The sequence below is a fragment of the Homalodisca vitripennis genome, chromosome 2 (assembly GCF_021130785.1).
Source record: "Homalodisca vitripennis isolate AUS2020 chromosome 2, UT_GWSS_2.1, whole genome shotgun sequence".
Taxonomy (NCBI): Eukaryota; Metazoa; Arthropoda; class Insecta; order Hemiptera; family Cicadellidae; genus Homalodisca; species Homalodisca vitripennis.
Genome location: NC_060208.1, coordinates 96,665,686 through 96,691,211, shown reverse-complemented (window position 1 = coordinate 96,691,211; position 25,526 = coordinate 96,665,686). Strand labels below are relative to the sequence as shown.

Below are 25,526 nucleotides of genomic sequence, written 5' to 3'. Positions count from 1 at the left end.
AATTTCTAAAGCCAAAATTTTTTAGAGACGGGAAGCTTCTTACGTACGGAATATCCTAGACTTCACAGAGTTTCCAGAATGTAGAAACTTCTAGAGGCCTCTACAATCTGAATCCCGATAGCTGCTTGGATGAGAGATGTCTTGTAAGACGAAACTTGCAAGAAGACGCCAACCTGCAGAACGTGAAGGTCCCAGACTCAGGGAAATTGTAGATCTTCCAGCAAGACATTATCAGAGACCGAAAATTTCAATGAACGTCAGTGGCTATAAATATCCAGAGCTGAAGATTTCTAAACTATAAATGTCCATAAGGCGAAAAAAGTGTCTAGAAACCCTTAGAGATCTGAGGTTTTCATGGACCTAAAGCTAAATATCGAATGCTTCATTTGTCCCGATATAACTATATAGTAGCAGATATCAAGCATAGACCAAGAAGTGAATTAAGACAAGTAGTTATAAAAGCCACAGATTTTGAGAATCTAGGTGCATTTGTGTGTACTTAATCAACAGTAAGTAGTACAGGTAAGTAGTATAGGTGATGTTGGTGTGTACACGTATTCAGGAGCTAAGTAGCTCAATCCCTAGAAATCTCTATCAACTATAAAAGAAATATTCCTTAATATTATAACCTACGAGCCAAAATTTCTGCTTTAACTTGTAACATCGGAGAGTGTTCGCCTCTCCCAGAGCTAGGGAGAACTAAAACTATGAGTTACAAGTGAGAATTAATTAATTTAATTAACATTATACAGCGAACTTAGACTCCCAAATTTACAGCAAAATGGCTGCCACTTTGTCATGTTACTTCAACTTAATTTTTGTACTATTATTATTATTGTTTGCACAATAAAACCTTCAAGTCCACATGTTAAATCAAAGACAGTTGAAACTCAGGCATATCACTGAGGTTAGTAACTAGTACCAGTCTACAGAATTCACTAATGTTGCTCTACGCCTAGTCAATGGTAATACTAGGCCTAGCTGTCGAGTAGCACTGTAAACTCTATCTTGATATATATTATATATATATATATATATATATATATATATATATATATATATCTGTGTGGTAAATATTTCTGTACATCAAAGAAACAATGGCCTTTATCAACAAATGAAATACTGATATAATTCCATAATGCTATATAATTTATTTGTTACACGTTATAAAAAACTAACAACGCTTGTATTAGCTGATTATTATTACCAATAACCAATGTTTGTTCACGCTACGCGTTGGTTATAAAGTATTATAAACCGGCATCTGGCAAGGTTATATGAGAGTATAAAATATCCTTTGATCAGCAAATTGTCAGCAAGTAGTTGTTATGTTAACTTCGTTTACGTTCGGTCATTAATTTAAGTGCAGGTTTACATTAAAGTCAAATTACTTAACGAACTAATAAAGTTGGTGTAATATACTTTACATCATTAGCATACTTTGGAAACTATTAAAACCATGTAGACCTAAGCATAAATATTCTGTAAAGGTTTGTTTAGAATAATAATGTATTTAGTTATCTTGTGTTTACATTCTAGTGTAGTATACTTTCATACTCTGATTTAGTTATTAAATTAAATATAAACTGAACAGTTATTTTTAATTTAAAGGTTATTGTATATAAACGCTTCAGTACAAAGTTAGTTCAGTCAGTACAACGTTTTGCAGTGTTTATACTATTATTTTTTATAATAATCTAAGATAATAAATTTACTAATGGAGCGTAGAAACTAAACGTTAGAATTTCTTTTTAACATAACCTAACCTCTATACAAAATGGAAATAGCAGTACGTCTTTGCCCACAATTTTATAGATAGACACGTGCATGAGAACTTCTGTAAAAGTAAATGATATTTCCGACGCCATTGTTGAGTTTGACTTACTGCCACAATCAAGAAAATCTCTAAAAAAGTGTATATTTATTCATTATTGTAATTCACTCTGGTCTTGGCATTTTTTGTTCCTAAGTTTATTTTGTCTTGTTTCCTGACCAAGAAATATATATATACATACACAAGATGGGAAAACCTTCTTTTTTTAAAGACAACTAAGATGATTTTATAACAGACTTTAAGTTTATAGTATAAGTTAGATAGTAGCTTTGTCTTTCATATCTACATTACAGTACTGTCTAAGCAGTACATACTTAACATTTTCTCAAATGTACAGTTAAAAGCATATTTTTATTAAATCTTTTAATTTTCATATCTGACTATTTTCTTACTCTATGATAAACAGCGAGCGATTGCAGAAAATAATGATGTAAGAAGAACGGTTACTAAATGCTAATAAAAATGTAAACTTTAAAAGAGAAAAATGGTTATTGTGATTTATTCTTTGTATGCATTGTAAAATCTACTTACTACTACTCTTCGTTATATGATTAAAATATTGATGTATCATACCTAGGAGCCTGCCCTAGTTCATAACGAAGCCGACAGTGAACACCATATCAAAATCTGTTGAGTAGTTTAGAAAATGTTTATGCACTGGGGGGGGGGGGTGGGGGGGGGGGGGGGTGGGGGGGGGGGGGGGTGGGGGGGGGGGGGGGTGGGGGGGGGGGGGGGTGGGGGGGGGGGGGGGTGGGGGGGATGGGGCGTATTAATAGGGACTCGCCTTCGGCTCGCTGGGGGCTACGCCCCCAGGCCCCCATTTGGGTGTTTGCCAAATTCGGGAATAAGAATGATTTGGTGATAGGTCAAATTCGGACATTATGTAATGCCAGGAAATTCCCAGGGGGGGGGGGTTAGCGTTACCGGGGGTTAAGACATCAGGGGGTGATCTTGTCATACCAGGAACTTTCCCAAGGGGGGTTAAGAGATTTAGTGATTTGTAAAATTCGGACATGTGGTCATCCCAGGAAATTCCCAGGTGGGTATAATGTTACCGGGCGGGTTAACACATCAGGGGGTTTAATGTACTCAGGAGGTTATCAGGTAATACTAAAAAATCCCCGGGGGGGGGTTAATGTTACAAGGGGTTAATGACACACGTGGGCCTATTTTAGAGGGTGTTGTGTCTTTGAACATAATAAAAAACACTCTGTCCCTATCTACTATTGAAACTTCACTAACGCTCAGCCAACTCCCGACGTGGAGGGGGGTTTTAGTCACCCGTTTAACGGAGTAATACAAGGTCAAGCTGGAACCAGCATGAAGCGCACTAATTATAGTTGAAAAATTTAAAACACCTAAAAGTAAAGACGACGAATTTTGTCATTTAGGAGCATTTATCAGGCTTACGGAAAGATAAACGATAGAAAGCTGCTGAACCTTTTTATTAGATCCTATTGAATAGCTAGTTACAAAAAAATTTTACATTCAAGCTAGGGCTAACGGTTCGGCCAATATCGAGCCCAGAAGGTAAGTTTTTGAGTGAAATTTTCAACATAATCCACGTTTTACACGGCTAAAACATGGAAAGATAGAGTAAAATGTCACTGGACCTTTTTTGTAGACCACATTGTTTTGCTATTAAAATCATATTTTTAATTTGGCCTAAACGTACGGTTTTTGTCTGCAATGGAGTCCAGAAAAACAATAACTCACGTAAAATTTGAAAAATCGATACTTTAAAACGCGTAATGCGGCCAAACCATTGGGGATAGTGGCAAATATGTTATTAGACCTTTTTTGTAGATCACGCAATTTGCTAGATCCCATTGAAAATTTGTTTTGAGCTACGACCAACCGTTTAGCCGCTATCGAGCCCGAAAGGTAAATTTTTAGGCGAAAATTTCATAATATTTTAATGTATTCGCGTTTTGCGGCCAAACCGATTGAGATAGAGCAAAAGGTCACTGGACCTTTTTTGTAGTTCACTTAATTCCTGATTATGAATTTTTCGTCAGATCGAAGCTAGCTCGAACGGTTCGCCCGCTATCGGGCTTCAAAGAAAAACCTGCAAGGGCAAAAAGGGGTCACCTTCGCGAATTTTTTTGAGGGGTTCAAAATTAAAAAATTCCGGTTTTAAGACTTTTCCCGGTGGTTTGAAGATTTCCAGCTACCGTGTGTGCAAAATTTGGTGTTTCCAGCACTTCTAGAAAGTGGGTTAGAATTTGTATACCCCTATCAGTGAGTCAGTCAGTGAGTTACACATGCGGCTGTATATATATGGGACTCGCCTTCGGCTCGCTGGGGGCTACGCCCCAGGCCCCCATTTGGGTGTTGGCTAAATTCGGGGATAAGCGTAGTTCGGGTGATTGGTTAAATTCAGACGTGAAGTTTCCAAATTTTATGTATCCGTTCTCGAGAATCTTACGGGTCGTAATGCTTCGCTAACGCTCATCCAAAAGAATGTGTGGTGTTATGATATTAATCAATTGATGTGGTAGAAGAGTTAAGTTTATGTGTTCGCGAAATTTGGAGACAAGATAATTTGGTTTTAACCAAAGTCAGAGGACGTATGTATACCATAGTTTAATTTTCCGGAATTTACCCAAACTTTTGACTATTGAGGGCGTTTTGCGGCTTAACCGTTAGAGATAAGTGAAAAAGTTTACTGGACCTTTCTTGTCGGAAATTTAATTTTATGTTTCAATTCCGTCGTCAGATTTTAGCTGCGACCTTTGGTTTAGCCAGGAATGAGCTCGGGAGGAAAAGTCTGCACTGGTCAGCTATCGTGAATTGTTTAGTACAAACATAATAAAAACCGACCTTAAGGCAGTATTTTAAGTTGAACAGTTGGTTTAATATCATCAGGAGATTATCTAGTCAAGCCAGGAAATTCCCTGGGGGGGGGGTTAATGTTACTGGGGGGTTAACACATCAGGGGGTTTAATTTACTCAGGAGGTTATCTGGTCATACCAGGAAATCCTCGGAGGGGGGTTAATGTTACCGGGGGGGGGCTAATGACACACCTGTCCCTATTTTAGACGGTGTTGTGTCTGTGAACAAAATAAAAATTTATTCTGTCCCCTATCTAACTATTGACGCATAGCTAACGCTCAGCCAACTTATTATGTGGGGTTGTATTCACTCGTTAACATAGCAAAGCCTGAATCCTGATTGAATTACACAAATATTAGTCACACATATAGGCCTAATATATATTTAAAACTCCAAAAATTTCCAATTCCGACAAATATTTTGCTATTTATCGCGTTTTTCAGGCTTATTAAAGTACATACAGCAAAAATGTTACTAGAACTTTTTTTTGTAGAACACGTCGTTTACTAAAACTTATTAAGTTGCATTTTTTGAGCTACGACCAACCGTTTAGCCGCTATCAAGCCCGGAATGTAAATTTGTAGGCGAAAATTTCAAATATTTTCACTTAATCGCGTTTTGCGGTCAAACTAATGGAGATATAGTTAAAAAGACACTGAAACCTTTTTGTAGATCATATTATTTTCTAAATCTAACCTTGTTTTATTTTGACCTCCGACCAATGGTTTCGCACTATCGACCGGCATAAACAAAAATTTTCACGTAAAAGTTACAAAGAAATTGCACATAATCACGTTTTTCGGCCAAACCAATGGAGATAGGGCAAAAAGTCACTGGGACCTTTTCTGTAGAATGCGCAATTGCTAATTTGATGGGTCAATCAGATTTGAGCTACGACCAACGGTTCTGACGCTATCGGGTTCGAAACATTATTGTAAGCGAAAAAATCTCTGGAATGTAAAATAATTCTCTCGTTTTGTCGCTTAACCACAAGAGATAGGAAAAAAAGTCACTAGACCTTTTTTGTAGTTCACTTCATTCCTGACCATGAATTTTTCGTCAGATCCGAGATAGCTCAAACGGTTCGCCCGCTATCGGGCTTACAAGAAATGCCTGCAAGGGTGAAAAATGTGCAAATTTTCTCGAATTTTTTTGAGCGGGTTTAAAAGTAAAAAAAAATGTACGGTTTTCAGACTTTTCGGTGGTTTCATCACGGTAATAGGTACCTGCGTGCAAAATTTCAAGTTTCTAGCACTTCTAGAACTATGTTAGAATTTAGTATGATCTGTCAGTGAGTGAGTGAGTCATCAGTCAGTTTCACATTGCGGCTGGTATAGTATATTAGATAAACAAGCTAGCACTGAGCTCGAAAGGCGATAAAATAATTGTTCTATAAAATAAGATTGATACAATACCGTATGGTTATAAAAAAGAAACAAAATCTGATATATTATATGAATTAAATAAACTATGTAAAAAAATTAAAAATAACCTTTGCTAACGCTCAGCCAATTCGCGATGTGCTCTATTAACCACTTACACTAGTCACTGATTTACGAACTAATATAAATTCAATATGAAACTGTTATTAATTGTACCAATTCTATTCGGAAAAATAAAAAAACCCTTAAAAATTGCCAATTCACAAAAAAAGATTTTGCCATTGAGAGCGTATAATAGGCTTACGGAAAGGTATACGACTAAAAGCTACTGAACCTTTTTTGTAGATCCTATTAATGGCTATTTAATACATTGTTTAGGTTTAAGCTAGGATAAACGGTGTTTAACCAATATCGTCTCCAGTAAAAACATTTCCACGTCAAAATGACAAAATATTAGCATTTATTGGCCAAACCGATAAAGATAGGGCAAAAAGTCACTAGACCTTTTTTGTAGATCGTCTTATTTTGTATTAAAATCCGCTTTTTAATTTACCCTACCTTTAAAGATTCTGCCGATATAGAACCCAGAAACAAAATTCTGAAGTAAAACTTGAAAAAGCGACACATTTAAATGCGTTTCCCGGCCAAACCATTAAGGATAGGGTAAAATGTTACTCGACCTTTTTTGTAGATCGCGCGCCGTTTCCTAAATCCCATTGAAAATTTGTTTTGAGCTGCGACCAACGGTTCGGCCGCTATCGAGCCTGGAAGGTAAATGATTAAGTGAAAATTGCGAAAATTTTACACATAATTGCGTTTTGCGGCCAAACCAATAGAGATAGAGCAAAAATGCACTTGACCTTTTTTGTAGATCACTCCATTCCCGACTAACGATTTTTTCTCAGATCCGAGCTAGCTCTAACGGTTCGCCCGCTATCGGGCTTCAAAGAAAAGCCTGCAAGAGTGAAAAGTGCGAAAGTTTGCCAATTTTTTGAGGGGTTTAAAAGTAAAAATATCCGGTTTTCAGACTTTTCCCGTTGGTTTGAAGGTAAAAGTTACGTGCGTGCAAAATTTGGTGTTTCCAGCACTTCTAGAAGTGGGTTAGAATTTCGTATACCCTATCAGTCAGTGAGTTACATATGCGGCTGTATATAATAGGGATAAACAAGCTAGCACTGAGCTCGAAAGGCGATAAAATAATTGTTCTATAAAATAAGATTGATACAATACCGTATGGTTATAAAAAAGAAACAAAAATCTGATATATTATATGAATTAAATAAACTATGTAAAAAAATTAAAAATAACCTTTGCTAACGCTCAGCCAATTCGCGATGTGCTCTATTAACCACTTACACTAGTCACTGATTTACGAACTAATATAAATTCAATATGAAACTGTTATTAATTGTACCAATTCTATTCGGAAAAAATAAAAAACCCTTAAAATTGCCAATTCACAAAAAAGATTTTGCCATTGAGAGCGTATAATAGGCTTACGGAAAGGTATACGACTAAAAGCTACTGAACCTTTTTTGTAGATCCTATTAATGGCTATTTAATACATTGTTTAGGTTTAAGCTAGGATAAACGGGTTAACCAATATCGTCTCCAGTAAAAACATTTCCACGTCAAAATGACAAAATATTAGCATTTATTGGCCAAACCGATAAAGATAGGGCAAAAAGTCACTAGACCTTTTTTTGTAGATCGTCTTATTTTGTATTAAAATCCGCTTTTTAATTTACCCTACCTTTAAAGATTCTGCCGATATAGAACCCAGAAACAAAATTCTGAAGTAAAACTTGAAAAAGCGACACATTTAAATGCGTTTCCCGGGCCAAACCATTAAGGATAGGGTAAAATGTTACTCGACCTTTTTTGTAGATCGCGCCGTTTCCTAAATCCCATTGAAAATTTGTTTTGAGCTGCGACCAACGGTTCGGCCGCTATCGAGCCTGGAAGGTAAATGATTAAGTGAAAAATTGCGAAAATTTTACACATAATTGCGTTTTGCGGCCAAACCAATAGAGATAGAGCAAAAATGCACTTGACCTTTTTTGTAGATCACTCCATTCCCGACTAACGATTTTTTCTCAGATCCGAGCTAGCTCTAACGGTTCGCCCGCTATCGGGCTTCAAAGAAAAGCCTGCAAGAGTGAAAAGTGCGAAAGTTTGCCAATTTTTTTGAGGGGTTTAAAAGTAAAAATATCCGGTTTTCAGACTTTTTCCCGTTTGGTTTGAAGGTAAAAGTTACGTGCGTGCAAAATTTGGTGTTTCCAGCACTTCTAGAAGTGGGTTAGAATTTCGTATACCCTATCAGTCAGTGAGTTACATATGCGGCTGTATATAATAGGGATAAACAAGCTAGCACTGAGCTCGAAAGGCGATAAAATAATTGTTCTATAAAATAAGATTGATACAATACCGTATGGTTATAAAAAAGAAACAAAATCTGATATATTATATGAATTAAATAAACTATGTAAAAAAATTAAAAATAACCTTTGCTAAACGCTCAGCCAATTCGCGATGTGCTCTATTAACCACTTTACACTAGTCACTGATTTACGAACTAATATAAATTCAATATGAAACTGTTATTAATTGTACCAATTCTATTCGGAAAAAATAAAAAAAAAACCCTTAAAATTGCCAATTCACAAAAAAGATTTTGCCATTGAGAGCGTATAATAGGCTTACGGAAAGGTATACGACTAAAAGCTACTGAACCTTTTTTGTAGATCCTATTAATGGCTATTTAATACATTGTTTTAGGTTTAAGCTAGGATAAACGGGTTAACCAATATCGTCTCCAGTAAAAACATTTCCACGTCAAAATGACAAAAATATTAGCATTTATTGGCCAAACCGATAAAGATAGGGCAAAAAGTCACTAGACCTTTTTTGTAGATCGTCTTATTTTGTATTAAAATCCGCTTTTTAATTTACCCTACCTTTAAAGATTCTGCCGATATAGAACCCAGAAACAAAATTCTGAAGTAAAACTTGAAAAAGCGACACATTTAAATGCGTTTCCCGGCCAAACCATTAAGGATAGGGTAAAATGTTACTCGACCTTTTTTGTAGATCGCGCCCGTTTCCTAAATCCCATTGAAAATTTGTTTTGAGCTGCGACCAACGGTTCGGCCGCTATCGAGCCTGGAAGGTAAATGATTAAGTGAAAATTGCGAAAATTTTACACATAATTGCGTTTTTGCGGCCAAACCAATAGAGATAGAGCAAAAATGCACTTGACCTTTTTTGTAGATCACTCCATTCCCGACTAACGATTTTTTCTCAGATCCGAGCTAGCTCTAACGGTTCGCCCGCTATCGGACTTACAAAAAAGGCCTGCAGGGGTAAAGAATGCGCGATTTTTGAGGAATTTTTTTGAGGGGTTTAAAAGTAAAAAAGTCCGGTTTTCAGACTTTTCCTCCGGGTCATATTGTGAAAGGTACCTGCGTGCCAAATTTCAAGTTTCCAGCACTTCTAGAACTATGTTAGAATTTGTATACATCCATCAGTGAGTGAGTGAGTGAGTGAGTGGTTTCACATGCGGGCTGTATAAGTATTTAGGGACTCGCCTTCGGCTCGCTGGGGGCTACGCCCCCAGGCCCCCAATGTAAGTGCCTTAAATTCGGGGATAAGAGGGATTTGGTGATTGGTAATATTCGGACATGAGGTCATGCCAAGAAATTCCATGGAGGGGGGTTTTAATGTTACCAGGGGTTAAGACATCAGGGGGTTTAATTTACTTAGGAGGTTATCTGGTCATACCAGATAGTTCCCGGTGGGGGGGGGGGGTAATGTTACCGGGGGTTAATGACACACCCCAGGCCCCCTTTCCGGTGTTGGCCAAATTTGGGGATAAGCGGAATTCGGAGTTAAACTGGACCCATTTTATTGAAATTTTCAGTTTTAATCAAAGTGACTTTAATGGCATTTTACAGGTTAACCGTTAGAGATACGACAAAAAGTGACTGGAACTTTCGTGTCGCAAATTTAATTTTTGTATTTCGATTCCACCCTCGGATTTTGAGCTACGATCTCTGGTTTAGTCGGTACAACGCTTGGAATAAAAGTCTGCACTGGTCAGCTGTTGTGTAAGCAGATATAGTGTAAATAAATTAAAAACTACCTTTATCAGATTATTAAGTTGATCAGGGGGTTTAATTTAATCATGAGTTCATCAACCAGGAAATTCCCGGGAGGGGGGGTTAATGTTCTCGGGGGTTAAAGAACGCGTGGTACTTTTGTAGTAAATGTGTGTCTGGGCACGAGGAATTTTTATAAAAAAAAGTTGATCAGGGGGTTAAAATTACTTCGGAAATTATCATTCCACCCCAGAGTTTTGACCCCAGGCCCCCTTTTGGGTGTTTGCCGAATTCGGGGATAAGCGGTATTCGGTGAGAGGTTAATCAGAGAATTAGATTAGGGGTCTGGGAGTTTAAATTAGACCTATTTTATCGAATTTTCCAGTTTTAATCAAAGTTTTGATTTTAAGGCCATTTTGTGGCTTAACCGTTAGATATACGACAAAAAGTGACTGAACCTTTCTTGTCGAAAATTTAATTTAATTTCGATTTTGACCTCAGATTTGAGCTACGAGCTCTAGTTTAGGTGTTACAGAGCGTGGTAGAAAAGTCTGCACCGGTCAACTATTTTAAATTGCTTAGTGTAAATATAAATAAAAAACCTACCATAAGTCAGTATTTTAAAGTTTTTTAGGGGGTTTAATTTGCTCGGTGTTTTTATAGTCATGCCAGGAAATTCCCAGGGGGGGGGTTAATGTTACCGGCAGTTAGGACATAAGGGGGTTTAATTTACTCAGGAGGTTATCTGGTCGTACCAGAAAATTCCAGGAGGAGTTAATGATACCTAGGGTTAAGACATCAGGGGGTTTACTTTACTCAGAGGGTTATCTGGTCTCAGAAGAAAATTCCGTGAGGGGTTAATGTTACCGGGGGTTAAGACATCAGGGGGTTTAATTTATTCAGGATGTTATCTGGTCATGCAAGAAAATTCCAGGGTGGGTTAATGTTACCGGGGGTTAAGACATTCAGGGGGTTTAATTTACTCAGGAGGTTATCTGGTCATACTGAGAAATTCCAGAGGGGGGGTTTATTGTTACTGGGTGTTAACACATACGTGGTTCTCTTTTAGAGGTTGTTGTGTGTGTTAAAATAAATAAAATTCTCTCTGTCACTATCTACTACTGACGTTTCGCTAACTCTCAGCCAATTCCCTAGGGGGGTTGTAATCACTCGGTAACGTAGTAATAATTGTTCAATCCGGAACCAGAATGAATTGAACAAATCATAGCAGCAAAAAATTTAAAAACAACCAAAAATGTGCATTTTTGTTAGAAAACACGATAAATATTTTACCATTGAAAGCGATTTACAGGCTTACTAAAGGATATAAGACAAAAGGCTACCGAACCTTTTTTATAGATCTCATAGTTTTTCTAGTTACTGAATGATAAAGATTTAAACTCCAATCAACGGTTCGGCTGATATCGACTCCAGAAACAAGATTTTCACGTATCAATCACAAAATAATTGCATTTAAACGCGTTTTGCGGTCGAACCACTGTAGATAGGTCAAAAAGTCACTGGACCTTTTTGAAGAAAATATTATTTCCTAAATCTAACCTTTGTTTCATTTTGACCTCCGACCAATTTTTTCGCCGCTATCGACCCCAAAAACAAAGTTTTTCACGTGAAAATTACAAAAAGAATCGCACATAATCACGTTTTTTCGGCCAAACCAATAGAGATAGGGCAAAAAGTCACTAAAACCTTTTTTGTAGATCGCGCAATTTGCTAATTTGATGGGTCAATCAGATTTGAGCTACGACCAATGGTTCGGCCGCTATCGGGCTCGAAACATTATTTTTATCGAAAAAATCTCTGGAATGTCAAATATTCGAGCGTTTTTGTCGCTTAACCATGGAAGATAGAGCAAAAAGTTACTGGACCTTTTTTGTAGTTCACTTCCTTCCTGACTAACGATTTTTCGTCAGATCCGAGCTAGCTCCAAACGGTTCGCCCGCTATCGGGCTTACAAAAAAGGCCTGCAAGGGTAAAAAATGCGCGTTTTTTTTGCGAATTTTTTTGAGGGATTTAAAATTAAAAATTCCCGGTTTTCAGACTTTTCCTGTTGGTTATACGGCAAAAGGTACCTGCGTGCAAAATTTCAAGTTTCCAGCACCTTTAGAAGTAGGTTAGAATTTGTATACATATATCAGTCAGTCAGTCAGTTTCACATGCGGCTGTATAGTATATTAGACTCGCCTTCGGCTCGCTGGGGGCTACGCCCCCAGGCCCCCATGATGTACGCTTGTAGATTCGAATTTAAGAGAGATTTGGTGATTTGTAAAATTCGGACATGAGGTCATCCCAGGAAATTCCCTGGGGAGGGGGGGTTTAATGTTACCAGGGGTTAAGACATCAGGGGGTTATTTGGTCATACCAGGAACTTCCCTAGGGGGGTGGGTTAAGATATTTGGTGATTGGTAAAATTCGGACATAAGGTCATCCCAGGAAATTCCCTGGGGGGGGGATTTTAATGTTACAAGGGGTTAAGACATCAGGGGGTTATCTGTTCATACCAGTACTTCCCTAGGGGGGGGGGTTAAGAGATTTGGTGATTGGTAAAATTCGGACATGAGGTCATCCCAGGATATTCCCTGGGGGGGGGGGTTATCCTAGCTTAAACTTAAACACTTTATTAAATAGCCATTAATAGGATGTTACCAGGGGTTAAGACATCAGGGGGTTATTTGGTCATACTAGGAACTTCCCAAGGGGGTTAAGAGATTTGGTGATTGGTAAAAATTCGAACATGAGGTCGTGCCAGGAAATTCCCTGGGGGGGGGGTGTAATGTTACCGGGGGTTAATTCAGACATAGGTTTCCAAATTTCATGTATCCGTTTTCAAGAATTGTACGTGTCGTAATGCTTCGCTAACGCTCAGCCAATTGATGTGTAGTATATAATATTAATCAATAAATAACGTAGAACAGTTAAGTTATGTGTTTGCGAAATTAGAAGACAAGAAGAATTTGATGGTAACTAAAGTCTGAGATTATGTTTGTATATCATAGTTTAATTTTCTGGATTTACCCAAACCTTTGACTTTGAGAGCGTTTTACGGCTTAACCGTTAGAGATACGACAAAAAGTGACTGGACCTTTCTTGTATAAAATTTAAAATTGAAGGAGGATTGTGCTGTCGGATTTTATCTACGACCTCTTGTTTAGGCAGTAAAGAGCTTGGGAGAAAAGACTGCACTGGCCAGCTATAGTGAATTAATTAGTGCAAACAAAATCTGAACTACCGCTGTAGATCCACTTACACCACTTACACTAGTCACTGATTTACGAACTAATATAAATTCAATATGAAACTGTTATTAATTGTACCAATTCTATTCGGAAAAAAATAAAAAACCCTTAAAATTGCCAATTCACAAAAAAGATTTTGCCATTGAGAGCGTATAATAGGCTTACGGAAAGGTATACGACTAAAAGCTACTGAACCTTTTTTGTAGATCCTATTAATGGCTATTTAATACATTGTTTAGGTTTAAGCTAGGATAAACGGGTTAACCAATATCGTCTCCAGTAAAAACATTTCCACGTCAAAATGACAAAATATTAGCATTTATTGGCCAAACCGATAAAGATAGGGCAAAAAGTCACTAGACCTTTTTTGTAGATCGTCTTATTTTGTATTAAAATCCGCTTTTTAATTTACCCTACCTTTAAAGATTCTGCCGATATAGAACCCAGAAACAAAATTCTGAAGTAAAACTTGAAAAAGCGACACATTTAAATGCGTTTCCCGGCCAAACCATTAAGGATAGGGTAAAATGTTACTCGACCTTTTTTGTAGATCGCGCCCCGTTTCCTAAATCCCATTGAAAATTTGTTTTGAGCTGCGACCAACGGTTCGGCCGCTATCGAGCCTGGAAGGTAAATGATTAAGTGAAAATTGCGAAAATTTTACACATAATTGCGTTTTGCGGCCAAACCAATAGAGATAGAGCAAAAATGCACTTGACCTTTTTTGTAGATCACTCCATTCCCGACTAACGATTTTTTCTCAGATCCGAGCTAGCTCTAACGGTTCGCCCGCTATCGGGCTTCAAAGAAAAGCCTGCAAGAGTGAAAAGTGTGCGAAAGTTTGCCAATTTTTTGAGGGGTTTAAAAGTAAAAATATCCGGTTTTCAGACTTTTCCCGTTGGTTTGAAGGTAAAAGTTACGTGCGTGCAAAATTTGGTGTTTCCAGCACTTCTAGAAGTGGGTTAGAATTTCGTACACCCTATCAGTCAGTGAGTTACATATGCGGCTGTATATAATAGGGACTCGCCTTCGGCTCGCTGGGGGCTACGCCCCCAGGCCCCCATGATGTACGCTTGCAAATTCGGGGATAAGAGAGATTTGGTAATTGGTAAAATTTGGGACATGAGGTCATGCCACGACATTCCCCGGGGGGAGGGGGTTTAATGTTACCAGGGGTTAAGACATCGAGGGGTTTAATTTACTCAGGAGGTTATCTGGTCATCCACGAAATTCCCAGGGGTGTTTTAGTGTTACCAGGGGATAAGACATCAGGGGTTTTATTTATTTAGGAGGTTATCTGGTCATACCAGTAAATTCCCGGGGGGAGGGGGGTTAAGAGAATTGGTGATTGGTAAATCTGATGTGCGCTTGCAAATTCGGGGTTAGGAGCGATTTGGTGTTTGGTAAAATTCGGACATGAGGTTATGCCAGGAAATTCCCTGAGGGGGGGGTTTATGTTACCAGGGGTTAAGAAATCAGGGGGTTTAATTTACTCAGAATTGTATCTGGTTATACCAGGAAATTCCCGGAGGGGGGTTAAGAGATTTGGTGATTGATAAATCTGATGTGCGCTTGCAAATTCGGGGTTAGGAGCGATTTGGTGTTTGGTAAAATTCAGACATGAGGTCATGTCAGGAAATTCTAAGGGGAGGGGGATTTAACGTTACCGGGGGTTAAGGCATCAGGAGGTTTAATTTACTCAGGAGATTATCTGGTCAGACCAGAAAATACGGGGTTTCTTTAATGTTCCGGGGGGTTAATGATACACGTGGGCCTCTTTTAGAGTGTGTTGTGTCTGTGAACATAATTATAATTCACTCTGTCCTTATCTTCTTTTGACGCTTCACTGACGCTCAGCCAATTCGCGATGTGGGCTAGAAGATGTATACTAGTCATTCGTTTTATATAGTAATACAAACTCAATCAGGAACCGGGATGAATTGCACACATTTTTGGTCTTTATCAGATTATTAAGTTGATCAGGTGTTTTCATTTACTCAGGAGTAATTCCCGGGAGGGGGGTTAATGCCCTTGGGGCTTATCAGAATACATGGTTTTTTCCTGGGAAAAAATTGTCTAGTTATCAGAAATTTAGTTTTTAAGTTTGCAACCCTTGGTTCGACCGCTACCGACTCCAGAAACAGAAATCTTGTGTACAAATTACTAATTATTTGCATATAAATGCGTTTTGCAGCCAAAAGTTGACGATAGGGCTAAAAGTCAATGATGCCTTTTTGTAGATCACGAGATTTCCTAATACCATTAATACATCTATTTTGGGCTACGATCAACGGTTTGGCCGCAATCGTGCCCGGAGTCTAAAATTTCACGTGAAAATTACACAAATTTTGCACATAATTACATTTTGCGACTGAACTAATAGAGATAGGCCCAAAAGTCACTGGACATTTTTTGTAGATCAAGTAATTTTATAAATGGCACCTTTGTTTTGTTTTGAGGTATGGCCAACCGTTTGGCGGTTGCGGTTATCGGGCCGGAAATCTAATTTTGCACGTGAAAATTACATAAATTTTTGCACATAATCGCGTATTGCGGTCATACCGATGGAGATACGGCAAAAAGTTTACTAGACCATTTCTGTAGATCACGTAATTTGCTAATTTGATGGGTCAATCAGATTTGAGCTACGACCTACCGTTCGGCCGCTATCGGGCTCGAAACTTTATTTTAAGCGAAAAAATCTCTGGAATTTCAAATGTTCGAGCGTTTTGTCGCTTAAACCATGGAAGATAGAGCAAAAAGTCATTAGACCTTTTTTGTAGTTCACTTCATTCCTGATTATGAATTTTCCGTCAGATCCGAGCTAGCTCCAACGGTTCGCCCGCTATCGGTCTTACAAAAAAGGCCTGCAGGGGTAAAAAATGCCCGATTTTTCTAGAATTTTTTTGAGGGGTTTAAAAGTAAAATTTCCCGGTTTTCAGACTTTTCCTGTTGGTTACACGACAAAAGGTACCTGCATGCCAAATTTCAAGTTTCCAGCACTTCTAGAACTATGTTAGAATTTGTATACATCCATCAGTGAGTGAGTGAGTGAGTGGTTTCACATGCGGCTGTATATAATATAGGACTCGCCTTCGGCTCGCTGGGGGCTACGCCCCCAGGCCCCCAAAGTAAACGCTTGCAAATTCGGGTATAAGCGGAATTCGGTGACTGGTTAAGTCCGGACATTAAGTAAATGACAAGGGATTTAAAAATTGACCTTTTTCATAGATTTTTTTCCGGGTTCGTAAAAACTTTTGACTTTGAGGGCATTTTGCGGTTAAACCGTTAGAGATACGACAAAAAGTGACTGGACCTTTCTTGTTGGAAATTTAATTTTGTCTTTCGATTGTGCCCTCAGATCTGATCTACGACCTATGGTTTAGCCAGAAATGAGCTCGGGAGAAAAGTCTGCACGGGTCAGCTATCTTGAATTGTTTAGTATAAACATAATAAAAACCGACCTCAAGGCAGTATTTTAAGTCGAACAGGGGGTTTAATATCACCAGGAGACTATCTAGTCAAGGCGAGAAATTCCCTGGGTGGGTGATTAATGTTAAGGAGGTTAAGACAAGAGGGGGTTTAATTTCGTCAGGATATTGTCTGGTCATATGAACAAATTCCCAGGGGGGGTTAACGTTACCGGGGGATAAGTCTCCAGGGGGTTATCTGGTCATACCAGGATCTTCCCAGGGGGGGGGGGTTTAAGAGATTTGGTGACTGGTAAAATTCGGACATGAGGTCATGGCAGGAAATTCCCTGGGGGGGTTTAATGTTACCAGGGGGGTTAACACATCAGGGGGTTGAATGTACAGGAGGTTATCAGGTCATACCAGGAAATCCCCGGGGGGGGGGGTTAATATTACCGGGGGTTAATGACACACTTGGGCCTTTTTTAGAGGGTATTGTGTCTGTGAACATAATAAATATTCCTCTGTCCCTATCTACTATTGACGCTTAGCTAACGCTCAGCCAACTCCCGAAGTCACTGAACCTTTTCTGTAGATCACGTGATTTCCTAAATCCCGTTTGACCAACCGTTTAGCCGCTATCAAGCCCGGAATGTAAATTTTTAGGCGAAAATGTCCAATATTTTCACTTAATCGCGTTTTGCGGTCAAACTAAGGGAAATATAGTAAAAAGTCACTGGACCTTTTTTGTAGGTCATCTTATTTCCTAAATAAAACGTTAGTCTTATTTTGACCTCCGACCAATGGTTTCGCCGCTATCGACCCCAAAAACAAAAGTTTCGCGTAAAAGTTACAACAAAATTGTACATAATCACGTTTTTCGGCCAAACCAATCGAGATAGGGCAAAAGATTACTGGACCTTTTCTGTAGATCGCGCAATTTGCTAATTTGATGGGTCAATCAGATTTGAGCTACGACCAACGGTTCGGCCGCTATCGGGCTTGAAACATTATTTTTATCGAAAAAATCTCTGGAATTTCAAATGTTCGAGCGTTTTGTCGCTTAACCATGGAAGATAGAGCAAAAAGTCATTAGACCTTTTTTGTAGTTCACTTCATTCCTGACCATGAATTTTCCGTCAGATCCGAGCTAGCTCCAACGGTTCGCCCGCTATCGGGCTTACAAAAAAATGCCTGCAGGGGTGAAGAATGCGCGATTTTTTGGGAATTTTTTTGAGGGGTTGAAAATGAAAAATTCTCACTTTTCGGGATTTTCCTGGTGGTTACACGTGGAAAGCTATCTGTGTACCAAATTTCAAGTCTCTAACTCATCTGGAAGTAGGTTAGAATTAGTATACGTGAGTGAGTGAGTCAGTCAGTCAGTTACACATGCGGTTGTATATATATTAGACTCGCCTTCGGCTCGCTGGGGGCTACGCCCCCAGGCCCCCATTTGGGTGTTTGCCAAATTCGGGAATAAGAATGATTTGGTGATAGGTCAAATTCGGACATTATGTAATGCCAGGAAATTCCCAGGGGGGGGGTTAGCGTTACCGGGGGTTAAGACATCAGGGGGTGATCTTGTCATACCAGGAACTTCCCAAGGGGGGTTAAGAGATTTAGTGATTTGTAAAATTCGGACATGTGGTCATCCCAGGAAATTCCCAGGTGGGTATAATGTTACCGGGCGGGTTAACACATCAGGGGGTTTAATGTACTCAGGAGGTTATCAGGTAATACTAAAAAATCCCCGGGGGGGGTTAATGTTACAAGGGGTTAATGACACACGTGGGCCTATTTTAGAGGGTGTTGTGTCTTTGAACATAATAAAAAACACTCTGTCCCTATCTACTATTGAAACTTCACTAACGCTCAGCCAACTCCCGACGTGGAGGGGGGTTTTAGTCACCCGTTAACGGAGTAGTAATACAAGGTCAAGCTGGAACCAGCATGAAGCGCACTAATTATAGTTGAAAAATTTAAAACACCTAAAAGTAAAGACGAAGAATTTGTCATTTAGAGCATTTATCAGGCTTACGGAAAGATAAACGATAGAAAGCTGCTGAACCTTTTTTTTAGATCCTATGAATAGCTAGTTACAAAAAATTTTACATTCAAGCTAGGGCTAACGGTTCGGCCAATATCGAGCCCAGAAGGTAAGTTTTTGAGTGAAATTTTCAACATAATCACGTTTTACGGCTAAACCATGGAAGATAGAGTAAAATGTCACTGGACCTTTTTTGTAGACCACATTGTTTGCTATTAAAATCATATTTTTAATTTGGCCTAAACGTACGGTTTTGTCTGCAATGGAGTCCAGAAAACAATAACTCACGTAAAATTTGAAAAATCGATACTTTAAAACGCGTAATGCGGCCAAACCATTGGGGATAGGGCAATATGTTATTAGACCTTTTTTGTAGATCACGCAATTTGCTAGATCCCATTGAAAATTTGTTTTGAGCTACGACCAACCGTTTAGCCGCTATCGAGCCCGAAAGGTAAATTTTTAGGCGAAAATTTCATAATATTTTAATGTATTCGCGTTTTGCGGCCAAACCGATTGAGATAGAGCAAAAGGTCACTGGACCTTTTTTGTAGTTCACTTAATTCCTGATTATGAATTTTTCGTCAGATCGAAGCTAGCTCGAACGGTTCGCCCGCTATCGGGCTTCAAAGAAAAACCTGCAAGGGCAAAAAGGGGTCACTTCGCGAATTTTTTTGAGGGGTTCAAAATTAAAAAATTCCGGTTTTAAGACTTTTCCCGGTGGTTTGAAGATTCCAGCTACGTGTGTGCAAAATTTGGTGTTTCCAGCACTTCTAGAAGTGGGTTAGAATTTGTATACCCTATCAGTGAGTCAGTCAGTGAGTTACACATGCGGCTGTATATATATGGGACTCGCCTTCGGCTCGCTGGGGGCTACGCCCCCAGGCCCCCATTTGGGTGTTGGCTAAATTCGGGGATAAGCGTAGTTCGGTGATTGGTTAAATTCAGACGTGAAGTTTCCAAATTTTATGTATCCGTTCTCGAGAATCTTACGGGTCGTAATGCTTCGCTAACGCTCATCCAAAAGATGTGTGGTGTATGATATTAATCAATTGATGTGGTAGAAGAGTTAAGTTATGTGTTCGCGAAATTTGGAGACAAGATAATTTGGTTTTAACCAAAGTCAGAGGACGTATGTATACCATAGTTTAATTTTCCGGATTTACCCAAACTTTTGACTTTGAGGGCGTTTTGCGGCTTAACCGTTAGAGATAAGTGAAAAAGTTACTGGACCTTTCTTGTCGGAAATTTAATTTTATGTTTCAATTCCGTCGTCAGATTTTAGCTGCCACCTTTGGTTTAGCCAGGAATGAGCTCGGGAGAAAAGTCTGCACTGGTCAGCTATCGTGAATTGTTTAGTACAAACATAATAAAAACCGACCTTAAGGCAGTATTTTAAGTTGAACAGTTGGTTTAATATCATCAGGAGATTATCTAGTCAAGCCAGGAAATTCCCTGGGGGGGGGTTAATGTTACTGGGGGGTTAACACATCAGGGGGTTTAATTTACTCAGGAGGTTATCTGGTCATACCAGGAAATCCTCGGAGGGGGGTTAATGTTACCGGGGGCTAATGACACACCTGTCCCTATTTTAGACGGTGTTGTGTCTGTGAACAAAATAAAAATTTATTCTGTCCCTATCTACTATTGACGCATAGCTAACGCTCAGCCAACTTATTATGTGGGGTTGTATTCACTCGTTAACCTAGCAAAGCCTGAATCCTGATTGAATTACACAAATATTAGTCACATATAGGCCTAATATATATTTAAAACTCCAAAAATTTCCAATTCACGACAAATATTTTGCTATTTATCGCGTTTTTCAGGCTTATTAAAGTACATACAGCAAAAAGTTACTAGACTTTTTTTGTAGAACACGTCGTTTACTAAAACTTATTAAGTTGCATTTTTTGAGCTACGACCAACCGTTTAGCCGCTATCAAGCCCGGAATGTAAATTTGTAGGCGAAAATTTCAAAATATTTTCACTTAATCGCGTTTTGCGGTCAAACTAATGGAGATATAGTAAAAAGACACTGAACCTTTTTTGTAGATCATATTATTTTCTAAATCTAACCTTTGTTTTATTTTGACCTCCGACCAATGGTTTCGCCACTATCGACCGCATAAACAAAATTTTTCACGTAAAAGTTACAAAGAAATTGCACATAATCACGTTTTTCGGCCAAACCAATGGAGATAGGGCAAAAAGTCACTGGACCTTTTCTGTAGATGGCGCAATTTGCTAATTTGATGGGTCAATCAGATTTGAGCTACGACCAACGGTTCTGACGCTATCGGGTTCGAAACATTATTGTAAGCGAAAAAATCTCTGGAATGTAAAATATTCTCGCGTTTTGTCGCTTAACCACAAGAGATAGGAAAAAAAGTCACTAGACCTTTTTTGTAGTTCACTTCATTCCTGACCATGAATTTTTCGTCAGATCCGAGATAGCTCAAACGGTTCGCCCGCTATCGGGCTTACAAGAAATGCCTGCAAGGGTGATGAAAAAAATGTGCAAATTTTCTCGAATTTTTTTGAGGGGTTTAAAAGTAAAAATGTACGGTTTTCAGACTTTTCCCGGTGGTTTCACGGTAATAGGTACCTGCGTGCAAAATTTCAAGTTTCTAGCACTTCTAGAACTATGTTAGAATTAGTATGATCTGTCAGTGAGTGAGTGAGTCAGTCAGTTTCACATGCGGCTGTATAGTATATTAGATACTCTTTTAGTTTAATTAAAATCAGTAGCGTGATAGAACAAAACATATACAAGGGTCTGTATATTCATGTAAATAACAGGGCACTTTTTTGTTCTGGTCAACCTTGCCTGCATAGGACAGCTGTCCCCCCCCCCCCACTGTAGGTATAAAGCATGTACCGGGGTCTTTTTTTATAATCAATTATAAAAATAATTTATATCCTAGCAAGAAATCTACCTTAGCCTGTAATTCATGCCAAAAGAAGATTTTTTATGTATTTGAAGATTGTCAATGCAAAAAGTGTTACATACACTAAATGTTACTGAGGTTAGACCATAAGAAAACACGAGATTAAAAAATAGCAGGATTATATTTAACTGAAATAATGAGTTTATATCTCCCTTTGCCATAGTAAAAAATAATTACAGGAATATTAGGAATAATATATTCCTTGTATGGCTAGCAACCCTATTTTTACCCCTTTTGTATGTATAATCTTTATGAAAATGTTGCGTAAGTGATATGACGCAGTTGGAAAATCAGTTCTGAATGGGCTTTGCCTTTTTAAATTACGTTATTTAAGAATAGCTAAGTAATTAATTAAATTATTAACTCTGAATATTAAGTAATCCGTGATTTCTAGATTAATAATATAAACAGTCAGGGAAATGCAAAGTTTCAAATTATATAAAAAAAGTTTAAACAAAAACAAATTAGAAATACGATTAAAACCAGGATTATCATAACCAAACATAAACAATTGTGTTTTGGCATTTGTCAAAAAGTAAATCCAGAAGTAATTTGTTCTTTGAGAAATATTTAACTAAGTAATTTTTTTAACTTTGGCTTCTTTAAGCCTTATATTAATAAATTATTAGTGGAGCTCCGCTCTAATATTTTTAAGAAAAGCTAAATGTACCAGGAAACCTATGTCCTACACATTAGAAATGGGGGCAACCATATTGAATTTCGCAGCCATTTCAGAAAAGAAATTTAGTAAATTCATACGTAATATGCCCTTATCACCTTTGAGGTTGGTGGCAAAAAGTAATATGTTTTAAGCTATAAAATAATGATCATGAATATTTTGTAGAAAGACAATACTTGTTTTGAAATTGCTACCTTTATATCTCATTAATAACATACTTATATTATTTTACTTATCAAAAAAGTTTTTCAAACTTGTCTTAAAACTTCAACCATATAATACGTTTTTGAATCATCAGTTCCTAAGATCATTTAACACGTATTGTTTATAGTCAATCTGAATTATTGTTTTCCTACTTATAAAACAGGACAATTTAGTCTATATTAACTATTGCTACAATTAGTTTATGACTGTTAAAATCATAAATAATGTAAAAGGTAACTCTCACTAAATGAGTCAACATTAAATTTAGAATAGAACAGAATTTCTCCTTAACCGAGGAGAAATTAAAATAAAATACTATGATATCCGAAAACTTTGTTTATCTCATAATAAGTCCGCAGTACGTTACGTTCAGAAACCACGCGATTTAAAATATCACGCAATGAATATCACAGGCACGTTGTACCCTTACTCGGGATAGAAGGGTTTACAGACACTGTTACTCGGAGAGAGTAGAGCTTGTAGCACCAACAACCAAGAAATTCAAGATCTAGCGAGGCTCAGCAGTCTTAGTTAGTTCTAACAGATCAAAATAGATTACATAATTCTGCATTTTTTAAACACGTTTGTTTCAAATCGTCTAAAACTTTCCAGGTGCGATCAAAGCAGAGGAGCTTCAAGAAGCCAACAACTCCCAATGGTTGGTAGCATAAACAGAGCAATATCCCATATTCTTTGATATTAGTGAAGAAATAAAATTTCCCTTTATGATACTCGGTCAAGATAAACAATGGAAGTATAATAAAAACAATCTTATAGTGCTAATTTATTTGCCTTTTTATCAGCGAGGGGAAAATGTACATACTCGTATGTGTAAATTATTTAGTAGAAATCACATTAATTTTTAACTGATGGTTTGTTTTATGACATGTTACACTATGAGGCATATTAAATAGACTTTCTCTGGCACTCTCTTTTTGGCTACATACAGGATCAATACGTGACTTACCGATGTGTCCTCGCAGTGCTGACTGTTGATGCCGTAACTCAGCGTGACGGACTTTTTCCCCCACTTGCCGTACAGTAAAATCTTACTTATTTTACAACTCCTCAAAGGGCTTTTGTTCTGAATTTCTTGAGCAATTTTAGTCATAACAAGTTCTTTTTTTAATGATACAATTTGAAATCTATTGAGATTCTTCTTTCTATTTGTTTATTTTATATAAGTGAACTATAAGATAAAATATATTACGCGCGATGACGTGTCTGCTGGATGACTCAATCTTCCAGATTATGGCATGTAAGCCTACGGAAAAGAAAGTGTATGAATGTGAAACAGTGATGCCAGCGTGTGATACAACAGCGAAATTCTGATTCAATTCTTTGTACCAATTAAACCTGCAGGCTACACTAAAGACATACAGTTTTACAAAATATTTAGCTTATATAATAAATAATATTAATTTGTAATGAATTATGAAGTGGAATTTTATTTTCGAGTAGATAGTAAATATAATTCTTTACGACGCGAAATAACCACAGGTATGACATTGATGATATTTATTCATTCATGTAAGGCAGAGTAAGTTTATTCACTATTTAACACAAAGAAACCTAGTATATAGTTGTCTCGTACATAAATAACACCATGAAACAAAGCCCAAATAATATATAATATGTAATACTGTTACAATAAAAACAACACAAGAACAAAATAATGAACTTAATCTTTGTAAAGCAATAACACCATTAGAACTGTGAAATAAGCTTCTTATAACAAAGTGTCGGACTAGGTTTCTTAATTGGAAACACCACAACTAATTATGAATTTAATCCAGGGCTTTCGTTGCAAAGTTAAGCTTCGGCTTGTATAAAAAAACTCCTTTATAATACCTTTTGTCTTTTTAATTAAAAAATATAGTTTTTCTAAATTTGCATGCGTTAACATAGTTGTTTTAAATACAATATTGCACGCTTTTTTAATTTTCACGTACACGTTTTATAAATTTTTAATATTTTCACTTCAGAAAGTGCAACGGTTTTGTTTTTATAAACACCAAAATTACAGTTACGTTTAAATAATTTATACCAATGTATGATACGATAAATATCTAATGCTCAATTCATGCTTTCGCTAGTGTAACATTGAATGTTTGTTGGGAAACTTCAATTTTAAAGCAAATTTTGATATTCTGAAAATTGATATTCATTTATCTTCATGGTTTCTATAACATTAAAATTCCTTTAGACATTTTAATAACGAAAATCATATGCGCCTACACGAAACCACAAAGTTTTTCATCAGAGTCTTCCAGCTCTTCACAGACTTAGAATATTTCATATCGCAGAGAAGGCTCTAATATACAGTGCTCTCATCGCCCGCGGCTTATTCAGCTCGTACATTGAAGTACGTTGTTTTATACGTCATCCTCTTGTTCTTTATAAACTTTATCTTGTACACGAAAGTTTATAATATAAAATAAAAGTTCGAAATTCTCAGTGCTGCTTCTGTATAGATATTTGTATTTATAGAATGTATTTTAAATTAAACTTACCACGTACGATCAATTTTTTTATAAAGTACCACATCTAATAAGTAATCTGGAGAACAATGTTAACGTCAAATACACTTAAAACAACTAGTCATGTTTAAATAGTAGTTTTAAGACTGATATTGGCATTTTACAAATGAAATGAAAGTAAGGAACTTAAAAGTGATCATGCCTATTCTACATGTTATCAGAGACACAAGTTCTTAAAGCTAATATCAATTGTAACTTTTCATATGGATGAGCCATGGTTAACTGTGTTGTGGTACGAAGCATATCATCGCAAGCGTAGACGTTTGGAGTAATTACTTATTATTAATGTAAA

The 25,526-nt window shown here is 37.4% G+C and overlaps 1 protein-coding gene across 1 annotated transcript in view; it reads right to left on the bottom strand.

The window, feature by feature from the left end:
* Window positions 1-23,805, bottom strand: part of LOC124355733 — an 83,827-nt gene extending 60,022 nt beyond the window's left edge. Inside the window, exon 1 of the mRNA XM_046806891.1 lies at window positions 23,662-23,805. Within this exon, the coding sequence (XP_046662847.1) occupies window positions 23,662-23,805 (144 nt within the window). The remainder of the gene's footprint in view (window positions 1-23,661) is intronic.
* Window positions 23,806-25,526: the final 1,721 nt, after the last annotated feature.